This window comes from Hippopotamus amphibius, chromosome 8 (genome assembly GCF_030028045.1).
Source record: "Hippopotamus amphibius kiboko isolate mHipAmp2 chromosome 8, mHipAmp2.hap2, whole genome shotgun sequence".
Classification (NCBI taxonomy): domain Eukaryota; kingdom Metazoa; phylum Chordata; class Mammalia; order Artiodactyla; family Hippopotamidae; genus Hippopotamus; species Hippopotamus amphibius.
In genome coordinates, this window is record NC_080193.1 from 78,588,825 (window position 1) to 78,606,695 (window position 17,871).

Sequence of the window (17,871 nt, forward strand, 5' to 3'; positions counted from 1 at the left end):
GCTTGCACTTTGACCTTGTAGAATAATTTACAGTTTTAAAATCTACTTTTGGTTTATGTACTCTATTACTTTAGGTACAAACCCGTGAGAGAAGATGAAGAAAGTAATAAAGATTGCGTTGGTGGTAAAAGAGGAAGAGCCCAAACAGCTCCAACAAAAACTTCCCCTAGAAATGCAAAAAAGCATGATGAGTTATGGAATGGTAAGTGGTGTCTAAAGGAGCAAGCAGATTACCATGGGGGCAGTAGTCTTCCTGCCCTCAAAATTTTAACAGTGATTTATATCTAGTAGTAAACTCTTTTAATATAATTTATAAAAATAAAAATTACTGCAAACATTTGGTTGCTTTTAATTGAACCCTTGAGTATAATGTCTAGAAAATGAAAAATTAATTATCTTCAGAGAAAATTGGGGAAAACTTATATTCTTTCCATGGAGAATTCATGTTTTCTGAAAGCTAAAACAAATTTCATTAGTAGAACATATTCACTACAGAAGAGACTGGTCATTGGCAGATTGGCCCTTAATTTTTATTGTTACTCATTTTAATAGTATGATCCAACAATTAAACTAGTAATCCCTCCCAATTGACTTACCTTCTTTTGTAGTATTTCCTTCCAGTCTAATTTTGCTCATTTCCCTGCCTCCTTTTTTATATGATGATAAAAATGCACCTGGTGTACCCCCCAAAAAATAAAAAAAAAAAAAAAAAAAAAAAAAAAAATGCTTTACTGATAGGCTGCATTCCTTGAGGACCACCGCCTGTCAGGGATTTCCAAACACTGGTGGTGGTGATGAAATTTTCCCTGGTCCATGGAAATGAGGGCATTGTAGCAAATTTGTTTTTTATAAAGCTAAGTTTGTTCTATTATAAAAAGGGTTTTATTTTGAGATATTTATTGCTGTATTTTTGGTATTTGAAAAATCACCCTTTTATGCAGTGTGTTAGTGTTGTGATTTTTAATTTCCTTGCTTGATATAAAGTAAATGGCAACAGTTTCAATCCCTTACCTTTTTTTTTTTAATGCTATTACTTTGTGAAATCTAAGAACAAAGGAATCGCAGATCCTGCTTGGAAACTATCACAGTCTGTCATGTCCTAAATCTTGGATTAAATAACCAAACTTTATTTTTATCAAATTTATAACTTGGAAGTATTTGTCTATCTTATATAGCCATTCTAAGCTGGATAAAAAAAATCCAGGAAATTTCTGTAGTGGTAAACTTAAATATCTTGTCTTTACTTCTGTCTGTCCGTTTTATTCTTCGCTATTTTTCTGGTGAAAAGGAAAAATGCAAAGGAGTCAGTTTTTCCTTTATAATGTATGGGTATGGGAGGGAAAGTGAAATTTTCATACACCTGAATGATTTATCTGTAAGATAAAAAGGGGGAAAAATGTTCAAGCTATCAGTGCTCTCCTAATAACATACTGAGTATTAAATCTTAACTGCTTGTGGTTACTCTTTTAGGCATGATGAGATGATGCTGGCTCCATTGGCTACACCTTTCTCACTTTGATCAACACTTAACTTTGATCTTTTGCCCTCTAGATGGAGTGTGCCCGTCAGTATCAAATCCTTTAGAAGTTTACCTCATACCCACACCACCTGAAAATATAACTTTTGAAGACCCATCACTAGATGTGATTCTTCTTTTAAGAGTTTTACATGCCATCAGTCGATACTGGTATTACTTGTATGATGTGAGTAATGTTGCCTACTTTTGAACTTTTCCCTGATGTGTTGTCCATTACCTGTTAGCTCATAGTTTCTGTCTAGTGCTTGATCAGTTTCTGGTTGTACTAGAAACAGAAACACTGATTCAGCTGAACAGCAGGGATCCTAGCCCAGTGAAGTGCAGCGTACTCATCAGTGGGAACTTCTTCCTCTCTGTTTTCTTCTGGCCTGTGTTCTTGGGTTAGTTCTCTTGGCAGACTCATAAAATATTCTGAAGTTATAATTTATAAAATCAAGCTATAATATGAACATGAATTTATTATAGTTAAAAAATCTTTAGGTACTTTTAACTGAAAGTTCATTTATTTAGGTTAAGATGTATATTAAGTCAGGTGAAAGTTGATTGCTGTGTTCAATACTTACATAATAGAGGGAAGAATGAAGGAGTTGGCCTTGCATGAAGCATTAGCTGCTGCATCAGTGGTCGAGCTGGTATCAGTGGCATGTGGGGGTTGGGGTGTTTCAGTAATGCATTGTAAAAATTGCTGTTTGGGCTGGCACATGCCAGTGAGAAGCTGTATGTTGGGAAGCAGCAGGGGAAGTCTAGGTACTCTGCATGCATATTTGGGAATAAAGGAAAAGATGGTGAATATAATCCTTTTGTTTTACTACATAATAGACTTTTTTTTAAACATTTTACAGAATGCAATGTGCAAGGAGATTATCCCAACTAGTGAATTTATTAACAGTAAGTTGACAGCAAAAGCAAATAGGCAGCTTCAAGATCCTTTAGTAATCATGACAGGAAACATCCCAACATGGCTTACTGAACTAGGAAAAACCTGGTAAGACAGTCACTTCTGTAGTGTGGGCTTGGGAGTGTTATCACTGTGTTGGTCTTTATATATTTTGTTACAAAAATATAGTCTTTAGCGAACCTATTTAAATGTGTTTAGTTAACATTGTTGTTTTTGATCATAGTTTGCTTAATATTGTATGTAGCTTTAGCGTCCAAACAGACTAGGCAGGCTGGGGCCGGTACTAGGTCTGCTTGATAGTATGTGTCTTAGTATATGAAATAGGAAAGTATACAAAGGTATTTGAGGAGATTCAGTCCTCTTCCATCATAAAATTGGACACCAAGGATGGAGTTGGTTGATTCTCTGAGCCTGTTTGGGTCCAGACCGACATTCTCGGAGACCTTAGGACTGCACTGATGGATACGGTAGCCACCAGCCACATGTGGCTATCCTTACATTTAGATGAATTAAAATGAAAGGAAATTAGAAATTGCATTTTTTAGTCACACTACCCACATCTCACGTGGCTACCCATATTGGACAGGATAGATGCTGAATGTTTGGATCATCACAGGAAATGCTCTTGGCAGTTCTGTGTCAAGAACTACCAAAATCATTCGTCAAGAGGCAGTAGGGCCTGTGTTGCTGCAGAGTTCATTCTTTAAAAATAAGCAGCTGCCTTTTGTCAGTTTTGAGTGACTTAACAGATGCCAAAACTAGGAGGAAAATCATGAACTTAGTAAAACCATTACTTATGTGTATGTGGAGTGGGGTGTTTTGGCAGCCTGGTGAAGTGGTTGTTATATTTTAAAATTTAAAATGCCTTCACTAATCATGTTATACTAAGCTCATTGGGTAAATTAAAGATGATCTTGATGGACTTGACTTTAATAGTTGAATTTCAGATTTCATAGTGAATGGCTACTTAATGCATTATTGATCACTTAGAAATTTCATGCAAGAATTATGAAAATTCTTCAAAATTAGTTTGATTATACCATTTTTACTTGTTACATTTATAATTATTTTTACATCAAAAGTTGTTTCTAAGATAGGGTTTTTAATGGTTTCTGAATCTAATTCAGTTAATAAATTTATATCACATCTTTTTACAGCCCATTTTTCTTCCCTTTTGATACCCGGCAAATGCTTTTTTATGTAACTGCATTTGATCGGGACCGAGCAATGCAAAGATTACTTGATACCAACCCAGAAATCAACCAGTCTGATTCTCAAGATAGCAGAGTTGCACCTAGATTGGATAGAAAAAAAGTAAGTTTCTCCCACAAGTATTTAAAGATAAGTCATACTCAGCTTTTCATAATAACGGGAAAACTAGAAATGTGATGCATCTAATTATCATTTTATTGGTTTAGAGGCTTATCTTAGTCACATTCATCTCCTTGCTTATCTTCTTACCATATGTGTTAACCATATTTTCCTGTCAGTGTCTTGAGATTCTTCTTTATTCTCTAGTAAGAAGAGGGCCATCCCTGCCCCTCCTGTTTCTGTAATGATTTCTACAATAGTTTTTCTCCTTTCTACAATAGTTTTCTCCTATTTCTGCAATAGTTTAGTCTCCATAACTCTTGTGCCAAGGAAGAATCTTGTCTTCTTTTACTGTGACTTCCTTCCGTTTCTTTCTAAATTAGGAACTCTATCTCCCCTTTATAATTGATCCCTTTATACAATAGATAGAATTAATCAAATCCACATCATTCCCTTAGCAGATCACTCCAGTTAGAAGAGACAAACAAAATCCTTGATGTAGGTCATGTCTCTAGGACCTGTCAGCCATTGTGTTGCTGACTTCATCTTCTTGTGCTTCTGATCCTGGCCCCACGGTGACAGCTCTAAACCACACAGCTGTGGGCCATTTCCATCTGAGACCAGATGCGTCTGCCCTGCCTTTTACTTAGGAGTTCTTTGTTCATCTGCCTGTTTCTTGCTGAGAATTCTTATTCATCTTCCTAAAAACTTCTGTCTCCAAGAGTCTCTTAAAAGCCATTAGTAATGGCATAGAAAGGAGGAGTAGGAGGAACAAAGAAGCAAGACAAAACAAAACAACAACAACAAAACATTGTTCTCAAACCCTATCTTTATTTGTGTCATTAGAATTCCATAAACAAGGTGTCAGTAGAATTGGAAGTCTATCACGATCTTTCTCATTGCCATGAACCTCATTAGTAGACGTTCGCAGTAGTGCTTGCAGGCTCTCTGTAGGTCAGAGCCAGTAGGTTTCCAGTTCACCTGTCACCTCCCCACCTATTTCTCCATCATCTAACTATAAGTGTACCCAGCGAGCTTTCATGAAGCCATAGCTCTGAATTGCATTGATGTTTGAAAAGGTTACAGAGATCCCTTCTTTTCCAACCTGAATAATCTGAGTTTGCCATGGGCTCAAGGTAATAATTACATCTACCTTGTCTTCATATACAGCAGGATGCTATTGATGTTTGTAGCACTGCAGCTACTCCTTAAACCTTTTCTGAGATGTGCTTTTTTTAAAGAAATAATTTTTAACAATTGAATTGATTTTTTTCCCCCCACACTGAGAGAAATGCCACCTGTTTATTAAAGTTTCCTCACATTTTTACTTTCCTTTGCAGCGTACTGTGAACAGAGAGGAGCTGCTGAAACAAGCGGAGTCTGTAATGCAGGATCTTGGCAGCTCACGGGCCATGTTAGAAATCCAGTATGAAAATGAGGTGAGCTTATGAGGCTGTTAACAGTTTTTAGCTTGACTTGTGCTCTTCATAAGGTGTCACTAGAGTTTCTTGGTCCTATGAAATTCTAAACGACAATTGGGAAATTTATCTCAAAACAGAGATTTACTCTTTTCTCTTGAATGATTTGTTCCAGGTTCTCCATTTTTTGAGGTTAAATTGTATAACAAAAGACAGGGTTTGTTTTTTTCCTGACATAAGAGCAAGTGCTTGTGTAATCTTTAGGTTGATAAAGTGCAAGATTTTAAACATAATTTTCAAAATGTTTGAACTGCTTTTTCTTTTTAAAAATCAGGTTTATTGAGATACAACTCATATATAGTAAATGCACACATTTAAGATAAACAGTTCTGAGTTGATAGATGTATACAGTCTATAACCACAACCACATCAAGATTAAAAAAAAAAAATCCCATCACCACAAAAAGTTCCTTATACCATTTTGCAGTCAGTCCCCAGCCTTCACCCCCTACCCGATCCCTGGCAGCCGTTGATCTGTTTTCTGTCCCTACAGTTTTGTCTTTTTTACAGTATAATAAATGGAATCGTACAGTATGTAGCCATTTGTGCTACTCTCACTTAGTATAATGCTATTTCTTGTTGCATGTATCAATTTATTTCCTCTTATTACTGAGTAATAGTAGTAGTCCATTATATGGACATACCATCATATATTTATCTAACCATCAGTTGATGTACATTTGAGGTGTTTCCACTTTCTTCTTTTATGAATAATGCTGCTGTGAACATTTGTGTACAAGTCTTCGTGTAGACATGTTTTCCTTTCTCTTGGGTTTCTCTGCTTCAGGGTTGAATTGCTAAGTAACTTGGTAAGGTATATTTTGACGTTATATGAAACACTAAACTGTTTTCCAGAGTAGCTGCCCCATTTTTCCTTCCCACTAGTAATGTGGTATGTGAATTTCAATTGCGTCATATGCTCACCAAAACTTGGTTATTGACAATCTTTTTAATTTTAGTTAGTCTAGTGGATTTATTGTAGTTTTAATTTACATTTCTCTAATTAATGATATTATCTTTTCATTTCTTATTGGCCATTCATATGTCTTCTTTGGAGGACATGTCCAAGAATTCTGACCACTTTTTCATTGAGTTCTTTGTACATTCTGCATACAGGTCCTTTATGTGATAAGTGTTTTGCATATATTTTCTTTTTTTCTTTTTTAAATCTTTCTGTTTTATAAAACACAAAGGTTGGTTTTTTGGGGGGTGGTTTTGTTTTTTTAAATATTTACTTATTTGGGTGTTTCGGGTCTTCATTGCACTGTGCGGGGCTCCTTTAGTTGCGGCATGCCACAATCTAGTTCCCTGACCAGGGATCAAACCCAGGCCCGCTGCATTGGGATCACGGAGTCTTAACCACTGGACCACCAGGGAAGTCCTGCAGATGTTTTCTTTCAGTCTATCGTTTACCTTTTTATTTCCTTATGAACTATCTTTGAAAGAGCAGAAGTTGTTAACTTCGATGAAATCCAGTTTATCAGTTTTTTTTGCTTTCTGGTTTATGCTTTTTGTGTCCCAAGAAAATTTCACCTATCTCATCATGGTCTCAAAGATTTTTTCCTGTGAGTTAATTTAAGAGTTGTATACTTTTATCTCTTATATTTAGGCATGTGATCTGTTTTGAGTTAATTTTTATATATGGTATGAAGTAAGGATTAAGGTTCTCCTCCTCCCCTCTCCCCCAGCCCCGACCCCTCATAGGATCTTCCAGTGTTACAACACCATTTGTAAGACCATACTTTCCTTGTTGATTTACCTCAGGTACCTTTATTGCAAATCATTTGCTGAATGCTTGGATTTGTTTCTGAATTTTCTCTTCTTTTTTTATTAATCTACACTCTCTTGATTGCTGGGGCTTTTACAGTCAGTCTTGAAATCAGGTAGTGTGAGTCCTCCAACTTTTTTTTCCTTTTTCAAAGTTGTTTTGGTTATTCTCAGTCCCGATGTATTTCCATGAAAATTTTAAAATCGGCTTGTCAGTGTCTACAGACGATCTCATAGCATGTGGATTAGGTTTGTGTTGAATCTTGATTGGTTTCAGAGAGAATTGATGTTTACAGATTGAATCTTCCAGTCCATGAACATGGCGTAGCCTTTTGCTGATTTAGGTCTTTCGCTTCTCCCAGTATGCTTCCTAACTGAGTTACGTAAATCATAAGTAGTTGTGTACTGGGAAGTGTACAGGGTGCTAGGATCCAGGTTACGGCAGAGTGCCTGCATTCCCAGGATTACAGCATAGTTGGGGAGACACAGGGCAAAGCACGAATGGGTGTCGCGAGTAAGTGGTGTAGGTACCAAATGAATGAGCCTTTCAGGTGAGGAGCCTGTCTCAGGAAAGAGAGGGGGTGAGTTAAAGAACCAAAGGATGTGGCTTGAACAGGGAATCAGGCTTGGTGGTGAATAGCAGACGGGAGTAACTGCTCTGGAGGTGATGGGAGGGCGGCAGATGGAAAGGAGGCCTTGACTGCTGGGATAAGAAATTTGGATCCACCCCGCTCATGCCTGTTGCTCAGAGGATACAGCTCTTACATGTTTCCACGCCCAAATTTCTTATTCATAAAACTGTAAGACCTTTGCTGTAGCCACCTTGGTCTGCTTGGTTATTTAAACATGCTTTTTCTACTTTTTTTTCTTTTTACTCCAACATATTTTTCTCTCGCCAGGAATGAATCTTTCCTCCCTCATCCTTCATGCCTCTGTTCAGATCGCACCTTACATGAAACCTAAACAAGTTCAGACTAGCATGACGCTGACTGTTCCCTGGATCAGGACTGAATTGCTGATGTGGAAATCATGATTTTATGATTTTCATTGATGGGTCTTTCCTGATGCCTCTGAAGAAAATTCTGTGAGCCAACTTCATTGGGGAAGAGGGGTCAGAAGGAGTGCTGGCTTTGTATACGCTTAGGGCCTCAGGTTGTAAACCGGATTCAACCATCCAGGTCAGCTGGTGCCTCTTAGGAAGCCTTTCTAACTAGCCCTAGAAAAATCCTGACCAAAACATCAGAACAGAATGGGCTCTGTTCTTGAATAGAGATGATTGGTAAGCCAGGGAGAAACTAAGCCAGTCTCTGGGCTCAGCAAACCACCGAAGCCCCAGGGTTTGGGGCTACAGATGACTCAGCCTCCAGGACCGTGAGAGTTAGGAACAGGCACTGGGGGGCCTGGTGCTGCCACTCACTAGCTGTGTGACGTCGGGCAAGTTATGTAAACTCCCCAATGATAACTCAGCAGAGGGCGTAATAAATGTAACTACCTCATTTATTATCTGGTTAAAATGCTTAAATGAGGTAAAATGTGTAAAGCAGCATTATCTGCCACATGGTATATGCTCATATGTAAGCATTAGCTTTTGAAAGAAAAAGAAACTTTCTCTCAAAATTTGAAATAAGACAAATTGTCAGACTTTTTTTCTGTGTTTGTTTTTAGAGCTTTATGCTTTTCCTTCCTGTTGGAGAGGAAGGCAGTTTCCTCTGCCCTTCTAGGTTCTTCTGGATGGTCTAAGAATTAAATTGACATGAGATGGTTTAACAGGAGAAAATGAAACAGAGACCCAGGGAGTCTGAGTAACTCACCAGAATGGCCAAAGTGCTATCTTCAGCCAAAGACAAACGAGGATGCTGGGGGTAGTGGTTTGGGACTTCAAAGGGGAGGAAGGCAAATGTTTGGAGCGAATGTTTGGTAAACAAATATTTGCTGGGCCAGGCAGAGACAGTGGGACCCAGAGTGAACTCTGATCTCTAGGCCCTGTTTTCCCCACACCATCCCTAGCCCGTTTTCTTTGCAGATACCTCTGGTGATAGCTCTATTCTGGGAATAGGCCCTTTATCTGAATTCTTTTAGGCATTTCGAGAGTAGGTCAGAGTTTTTTTCCTGAGTCTTTTGGGCCTTGATTGTTTTCAGCTGTAAATAATACACATGCCAAAGAAACATTTGGGGGTGGCAAGCTTTATACCCCCACATTCCTTTAAAAACAAATGAAGCAAAACCAGAATACCGACCTTTTTTTTTAAGGGAATGACTGGGTAGAATGAAGATCCCTGAAAAGGTCAAGTTGATCTACAGGGTTGCTGGCCAGCCCAGTGCAGGGGTGACTTGTCAGAGCGGGTGTGACCTGGTCCTTCTACCCTCACAGAGACTTGCTAGGATGAAAGTATATACAGTGATGCCCATGTCATTTAATATTTTAAGTTAAGTCTGTTTTACTGTTAGAAATAACAGTATTTGGATGAAGAAAATTGGCTGATCTGATCTATGATTTCTGTTTGGCCTGGAATAATTATACTAAAAGGAGACAGGATTAACTGGCTTTAAAGCACCATCTGGTGGATACCAGGTGTTACTGCAGTTTTTTCTTTTCTTTGCTTCTTTCCCCACCTTCCTCCAAGATTCATGGTTGAGTGGAGGACAAAATATACAAAGTCCTTACTGTCATGGAGTTTTTAGTTTGGGGAAGCGGATATACACACACAGACACACACACAGAGTCACTCACTCATGTACGTGTATATGTTACGATGTGTACTGAAGAAAACGAAAGCAAAATAAGATAGAGCATGATGGGGAGGGGTTAGGGTGATATAAAGTGACATTTGAGCAATAGACATTACTGTCTAGGGGAAGGACTATTTCTTAGCAAAAGAAAAGTGAAGCGAAAGTCCTGAGACAAAATTCCTAACCTACTGAAGGATGGCTGTAGCTAGAGGTAGGAGTCAAGGGCTCACATAAAACATGCAGGCGAAGCTAAGAATTTCAGCTTTTGCTTGGACGAGATGGGGAGCCTTTGGAGGGTGTGGAGGAGTGATGTGAACTTAGACTCTCACACTGTGAGAGTAGGATATGAGGTGTGGAGAACGCCAGTGCAGAGGCCACTTAGGAGGCTCCTGCACTGGGCCACGTAAGAGATGCTGTGGTGACCAGTTTAAAACATATTTTGAAGGTGGGGTTTACAGTGCTTAATGATGGGTTGTTACATGGGGCACAAGAAAGGGAAGAGCCACGGGTGGCCCCAAGGCTTTGGTTGCAGTAGGAGGTGAATGCTGATGCCAGTTACTGAATGCTGTGGAGTACTGACAGAGACGTGGAGTACTTCTTATTTTTTATTTTATTTTTTTTTTAAGAGAAAAAAACTTTTATTTTTTATTTAGAAAGGCTGAAACGATTGTATGCTAATTTGAACAGGTAGGCTGTGTAAGAAAATTCCATTTTTGATATCCTCCAAGAGTTGGATTCCATTATGTGTGCCCTGTTCTTTCTTCAGGCCTCTTAACTTCAGACTAGAGTTGAGCAGAAGTATGGCTTCCTCCTTTCCCCTGCAAAAGACTGATTGGGAACTAAGTCTCTCAACCATCCCCAAAGGAAAGGCACATCTATATAGATTATGTAGATCTCAACATAGACATTTTATAGAAACCACGAGCTAGTCCAGAAAGCTTCCTATTGGCTATAAAGCTTATTCAGCTTCATAGTGGGGATACTTTTTAAAAGTAACTGTATTAATGGTAAAATAATGCCCATTATTTACAAGTAACAATAAGTGAAATATAGCCTTCCTGACAGGACTGTAGTTAGATTAAGCTTATAAACTATGGTATTAACTTGTCTTTAGTTGCATGTCTAATTTATGGTGTGAGCTGATAGTACCTTGATAGAACACGAAGGAGTAACCAGTTTATGATGAATGCCAGGATCGTGTGTTTCATGGAGGAGGGGTGAGGGGTTTTTACTCAAGGCTGTACCTTTGGAGCTTGTTTAAAAATACCAGTGCCCAGGCTGCAAAACCAGACCCACCAAATCAAAATCTTCAGGACATGCCCACTCCCCTGTGTGCACCGTGGCTCTCAGGAGAGTCTGAGGCACCATGGATCTTAAGAAGCGCTGACGTTCTCTCTGAGTTAGTCCTGTGGGTGCTGGTGTGGGTTCAGACCTTCCTTTTTTGTGTTCTATTCAGCAAACCTCTATTAAATGGCTGGCATGTGCCCAGGCACTGTAAAGGATACAAGGTGGATTAAAGGTACCCCCAAGTGAGACATGCAAGCATATAGTGAAATCATGACAGTGTAGTGTGAGTACTAAGTAGCCAAAATGTAAGTTCTGAAAAAGGAGCAAAGTAACTGGGCAGATAAAGAGGCTGCTCCTGAGGAGTAGTGGGTATTTGAGCTGGTTCCAGGGGATCAGTTCACCAAAGAGAGAACAGGAAAGAGACCCATTCCAGACAGGGCCATCTATTCCCTGAAGGCAAGATGCATAGCTTCAAGGGTACTCTTATCAGTATATGAGCTTGAACCATACAGTTAAAACGATGGGGCCACAGGGAGCAGGAAATAACGAAGGGTTGCTGGTTCTCATTCCAGGTGACCAGGACCGAGGGAAGACAGTGAGGACAGTTTGGGAAGTAATCTCTAATACGTCCTGATAAACAGTTGCTATTAGTAGTCACCTTGCCAGAAGGTTGGCAGGTTAAAAGGGGCAACACGGATTCTAAAATTTAACTTGTCCTGTTTTTGTTCCCCTGTAGGTTGGCACAGGTCTGGGGCCTACACTGGAGTTTTATGCACTTGTATCTCAGGAACTACAGAGAGCTGACTTGGGTCTCTGGAGAGGGGAAGAAGTAACTCTTAGCAATCCAAAAGGTAATACTAATCTGTAACTAAGTCAGTTTGTCATTCAGAGCAGGTAAAGGGCCCTTACCATTCATTATATATATTTAAATTACAGTAGAGGGCCTGGCTCTCTGACCTGATTTCTTTTCACCTTTGTTTTCTCATTTATCAAATGAGGGAGGCCTTTCCAACTCTAGAGGACTTCATTCTTTGATCTGCTATCTGATTTTGAGAATACTGAATTTCTTAAATGTTTTTAATTACCGGGTTTTGTCTTGTTTTGGGAAATAGCACCTAACGTTTGGTGATTTACTCGTTTTATAGGAAGCCAAGAAGGGACCAAGTATATTCAAAACCTCCAAGGCCTGTTTGCGCTTCCCTTTGGTCGGACAGCTAAGCCAGCTCATATCGCAAAAGTTAAGATGAAGTTTCGCTTCTTAGGAAAATTAATGGCCAAGGCTATCATGGATTTCAGATTGGTAAGTTCAGAATTACTTGATTTTCTACAATTTTTTTTGTACCTATGTCCTGTGACAGTACCTTGATCCCCTGCACTTAATGCTGTATTTTAAAGCAGTGATTCACAGATCTTAAGGTGCATTTGAATTGCTGAAAGAGTTTGTTTAAAAAGCCACTTTGATTTAGCAGTTCATGGGTCAGGCCCAGATTTCTACATTTTCTTACCAGCATCCAGGTGATACCCAAGTGCCAGTCTGTGGACCATGCCTTTAGAAGCAAGGGTTCAGAGAATCAGGCAACATTAAGGGTGGTTTTAATTATGTGTATATTTAAGTGTTTGAATTAGATTTTTAATTCAGTAGGCAAGCATGAAATGAGCCTGTGACTAAACTGCAGCAAGTTTCCGTTAGTGTGCAGGAGTAGAAATAACCCAAGAAATTGGTGTAATTCACAGAGGTTTGAATATTTCTGGACTTTTTTCTCCTGTTTTCTGAGAAACTTTGTCAATATGTGCAAGACATTTTCATCTGATGTCAAATTCACAGGCTTACAATTTCACTGGAGTTGAAAAAAATGGGCTGTTAATCTGTTATTTTTGAAGTTCCATTTTAATTACTAATTGGTCTTTTAAAGTCTTACTATCTATCTATTTATTTTATTATTATTATTTTTATTTTTAACAATATCAGGGCCCCAAATTGAGTTTAAATGGGGACAGTTTCCTGTAATGAGAGAAACAGTTTTTTGGGGGTTTGTGTGTGTGTGTGTGTGTGTGTGTTTGATTTTTTGTTTTGTTTTGTTTTGTTTTTAGCAAGTCTTTTTTTTTTTTTCTTTTTTTTAAGCTCTTGAGAAACAGTTCGTATTCCCATGAGGATTACTTGACCCTTTAAAATGACCTCTTGAAGTGTTACTTAAAGGATTGAGTCAATGCTAGAAGCCTAAAGTGACTGTTACAATATTTGCATCTTCTCTTTCAGGTGGACCTTCCCCTGGGCTTACCTTTTTATAAATGGATGCTACGGCAAGAAACTTCGCTGACATCACACGATTTGTTTGACATTGACCCAGTTGTAGCCAGATCAGTGTATCACCTAGAAGACATCGTCAGACAGAAGAAAAGACTTGAACAAGATAAATCCCAGGTAGGCTTAGAAGATGAGACAGTCAGGTGGATCAGTTTCTTACTATAGAAAGATGAGTCTTTGTTAAGTGACTTGCATTTGGTCCAGTTATTATTTTATACTGGAAGAGTTTAATTTTTTATTATAATAACTGAAACATATGATTTTACAGTGGGTAAGGTGACCTGTAATAACAGCAGGTGATGAACAAAAAGCTCAACTAGCAAATAAAATACTCCTCTAACCATAGGGCTCTTATTACATTTTACATTTTAGATGGACAGTATGCATCTGGACAGATACTCTATCATACTGAGTTCTTTTATTAAGCATTTGAATCACTAAGGCTATTCTCAGGACAAATTGATTTTCCGGAAAGATGGCTTTATTTAGGAACAGTCTATTTGTTTCTGGAGAGATCTCAGTAGATATTTTTAAAGGTCATGGTAGGTATCACTATTTCTTGGTAACATCTGTTGAGATTTCTCTCAGATCTCATGGGTGATCTTGATCTTGATATCTTTAATGCATATTCTTTACATGTTAACAAAATTAAATCATTTGAAAATAATAGTGGTTCTGTATCTGACATTGGAAGAAGACAAAATTGTATTTTTTAAAAAGTGGCATAGAATCAGACATCTTACATGGAGGCAGGTAACATGGACCAATGTTAAACCAACTCCCATTTTATAAATTATGTAAAAAAAGAATAGAGAATTAAGATTCTGTAGCTAGAAAAAGTGTCACATCTCTTAATAAGATAGGAGCTTTTAGTAGACGGGGTTTTTAGAATACCTTTTTGGGACTTCCCTGCTGGCACAGTGGTTAAGACTCTGTGCTTCCAATGCAGGAGGCCTGGGTTTCATCCCTGGGTAGGGAACTAGATCCCACATGCATGCTGCAACAAAGAGTTTGCATGCCACAACTAAGGAGCCTGCCTGCTGCACCTAAGACCCAACACAACCAAATAAATAAATATTTTTAAAAACAAACAAACAAACCTTTTTGTCCGGAAAGAAGATGATTTGTAAGAAAGTTAATTTTACCTCTCATATTAATTGGTTATTATTAATGGTAATTTTGGGGTAAGTGTTTATTAAGAGAAATTGGTGTTTAAAGAAGCCAGATCTTGGACTTCCCTGGGTCCAGTGGTTAAGACTTCACCTTCTAATGCAGGGGTGTGGGTTCAATCCCTTGTTGGGGAGCTAGGATCCCATGTGCCCCATGGCCAAAGAGCCAAAACATAGAACAGAATCAATAGTATAACAAAAAATTCAATAAAGACTTTAAAAATGTTCCACCAAAAAAAAGAAGAAAAAGGAAAAGACCACTTTAAAAAAAAAAAAAGAAAAGAAGAAGAAACCAGGTTCATCTTTTCCATATAAGGTCTGTGGTCTTAGGATTTTTAGAATCAGTAAAGTTTATGCTTATCAGCTTTGTAAATTTTAAACTACTATTATCTTATTTAAGATCATCTCTTAGGTAAATGATGCAATCACCACACAAAGCTTCCCGTGCCCCCTCCGAATAAAGTACAACTCATGGCACTCTTCCAAAAGCCTTACATGTATTAATTCATTTAATCCGCTGTGATATTTAGATATTACTGAAACCCAAGGCAGATGGTTTGAGTAGCCTGCCCAGGGTCATACATGTAGGATGCCAGAGAGCTGGAACTCAAATTCAGGCTGTCTGCTCTGAAGCCCACACTCTTACAGCTTTGCAAACTCTTATATATCCTTGTCTCCAGTGCTGTCTGCTGCCACAGTTCTCTTCCTCAAATCTTTTGAGATTTGTTTTTCTAATCTTTATTATTCCTGATGTTGTCAATTTAAAAGTATAAAATGCATAGCACAGAAACCACCCTCCAGAAACCTTCAGCTGGAACGTGAGGATTGGTGGTATTCATTATTTATAAAGCATACAGGTGGAGCGAGTTGTCCTGGATGATTTTCCACTTGGTAGAATTTATTCCTGAAAGATATGTGGAAAATGGGCTAAAGCTTAGCTTTCAGTTTAATGTGTAAGGTCTAGAGAAACAAACAGCTTATTCCTTTTAAACATCTCAAGGACATTTTGTATATTCTAGATTCCTATCAATGATAGCATTTTTGAGAGCTTTCCAGTTGGAGAACATTAAAATGGAGAGTTTTTATTATTTGTTTGTCCTTTTGCCGAAGAATATTTCAGATGTAATATGAAAAGCCTTTCTTAGTGTGTCATCAAGTGATGTACCCAAAACTGAGAGAGACCTAAACATGTTTTTGCAGAGAAGTAAAAATTCTCGACAATGTATTTTTACCTTAATTTTAAATAATGCTGCCCCCTCCTCTATGTTTTGAATTATCCGTAATGCTAAGCAGCTTTCAGTTTCCCCTTTAAAAAATGCCTATTAACCAGAACCGCCTAGCCTTTTTTTTTTGTTTAAATGATTAGTTTTCTGCATCTTGACTGTTTAGCCTGTAGGAATTTCATACTTGGAGGCATCTCTAATTCAGAAAGTGATTTACCTTCTTTCTCCTGTACTGGATACCGTCACTTTCAGAGAGAATTTGTAGTTTTGTATGTCGGTTTTTGATCCAAAAAATAATATTTAATATAAGCCTTTCATAATCTTAAGCATTTTAAAAAGTGAATAATACAGACTCTTTTAACATTTGTCTTCAGAGTGGGACTTGACGTTCCTTAGGGTTTTGTTGGAACCTTTTTTCATTGCACTGTTGCTATATGAATACAAACTTGTTAATGCTGGGCCTGTAGTAATTGAATAAAGAATCTCTGGGTAGTCTTTAGAGTTGAGCTTGCAGAGTAAAAAAGTTAATTACTTTTACTAGATAGTGCATTATTTGTATTTATAATTTCCTAACTGTATTGCTCAGTATTTGCTATACATATATATTGGATTCGTTAAGATTAGCCTGAAATTTATGAAAAGTTTGTCTGGCTCTAGAGCCTATACTCTTAAATTGACCACTATGCAAATTATTATGGCCTTTCTGTAAAACCTGTTTGAATATGGTCAAATTGAGTAGCAAATATCTCATTGTGGTGCAACAAACAATCTTGTTTTCTCGTATAAAAATAGTTGGATTTTGAGGTGTTTAAGATTATTTCCTTTGTGATCTCAGTGACTTATATATATGTAGGTTATGACAAAAAAGAAGAAAAAAAATAGGCTAACAGCTAAAGGAACCCATAAAATTTATTAGCATATCTTTCATAAACACAGACATAATATTGTGGTTGAGAAACACCCCCTCCCTTTTTTTTTTTTTTTTTAGACCAAAGAGAGTCTACAATATGCATTAGAAACTCTGACTATGAACGGCTGCTCAGTTGAAGATCTAGGATTGGATTTCACTCTGCCAGGGTTTCCCAACATTGAACTGAAGAAAGGAGGAAAGGATATACCGGTCACCATCCACAATTTGGAGGAGTATCTAAGAGTATGTACTGGCGGCGTCCTCTGGGGAGAGGGCCAGCTGTGGCTACGCGGTGCTGGGCCTGGGTGGACTGCTCTGAGGGAGAGGGAAGGGATGGTCTAGTGAAGCACAGGTGCGTGTCTGGTGGCTGCTGCACAGACTGGTTTGAGACCTTTGACACCCAGGATCACTGCATGAAGTCCACCTTTCCAGGCCTTAGCTTCTGTTTGCTCTTGAGAGGACATCTCATGTATTTTGCAGTGCCTTATGTAACCTTGAACTCTATATCTTCAAGCTTGTATACTATCTAATAACGTCACATCATCTTAGTTTAACAAGAAATCAGTGAAAAGGAGCCATCCTTTGTGTTGTCACTAAACTGCATTTCTGCCTTTCTATCAAGCCACCTAACGTGGCCTAATTGCCTTTAATGGTGTGCACACGCACACATACACATTTGTGGGTTTGGTGAGGCCTTTCATGATCCTCGACTGTATTTGTTAAGGAAAAACAATTTTGTACTGAATACAGATTATGTTTGAGATTACAACATGTATAAGTCTTTATTGTCACTACTTTTGGAAAAGTTTCTTTTGGTTTATTCCTGACATTGAATGGAAAGAGCATTGGGTTCCAGACAAAATATCACCTATACCTCCTAGACCTGACTTTTCCACTAACTTACTGTGGGATTTTAGATAGAACCTCTGAAAAATTTCAGCTCCAGTTTCTTCATCAGTTTGAGAGAAGGAGAACATAGTAGAGGACTTCTGTTATTTAGTCTGCCTATATATAACAGTTCTGTGATTCGTAAGTAATTCCTTTAACAGTCAGTAGGACTGTATTCCCATACTCTACCCTACTTGGAGAAAACCAGTCTTTCAGCTTACTAGTAAGTGATGAGTTAACTCCAGATTAAGGTTCTCTGAAAATATCTGTAATAATGCTTGTGTTTTTCTATCAGTAAAACTCTGTTGTTTTCGTTTTTATTTGGGTAGGTCCTCTGTTTCTGAACCTGAAAGGTTAGCCAGAGTCAT

General features: G+C 38.1%; 1 protein-coding gene across 17 annotated transcripts in view; it reads left to right on the forward strand.

Moving 5' to 3' along the window:
* TRIP12 (thyroid hormone receptor interactor 12) overlaps positions 1 to 17,871 on the forward strand; it is a 143,796-nt gene that overhangs the window by 121,613 nt on the left and 4,312 nt on the right. For all 17 annotated transcript variants that reach the window (XM_057745289.1, XM_057745287.1, XM_057745285.1 and 14 more), the window contains 9 exons: positions 75 to 202; positions 1,552 to 1,703; positions 2,380 to 2,522; positions 3,593 to 3,749; positions 5,087 to 5,185; positions 11,745 to 11,859; positions 12,154 to 12,308; positions 13,266 to 13,430; positions 16,694 to 16,858. In XM_057745289.1, the coding sequence (XP_057601272.1) occupies positions 75 to 202; positions 1,552 to 1,703; positions 2,380 to 2,522; positions 3,593 to 3,749; positions 5,087 to 5,185; positions 11,745 to 11,859; positions 12,154 to 12,308; positions 13,266 to 13,430; positions 16,694 to 16,858 (1,279 nt within the window). The remainder of the gene's footprint in view (positions 1 to 74; positions 203 to 1,551; positions 1,704 to 2,379; positions 2,523 to 3,592; positions 3,750 to 5,086; positions 5,186 to 11,744; positions 11,860 to 12,153; positions 12,309 to 13,265; positions 13,431 to 16,693; positions 16,859 to 17,871) is intronic.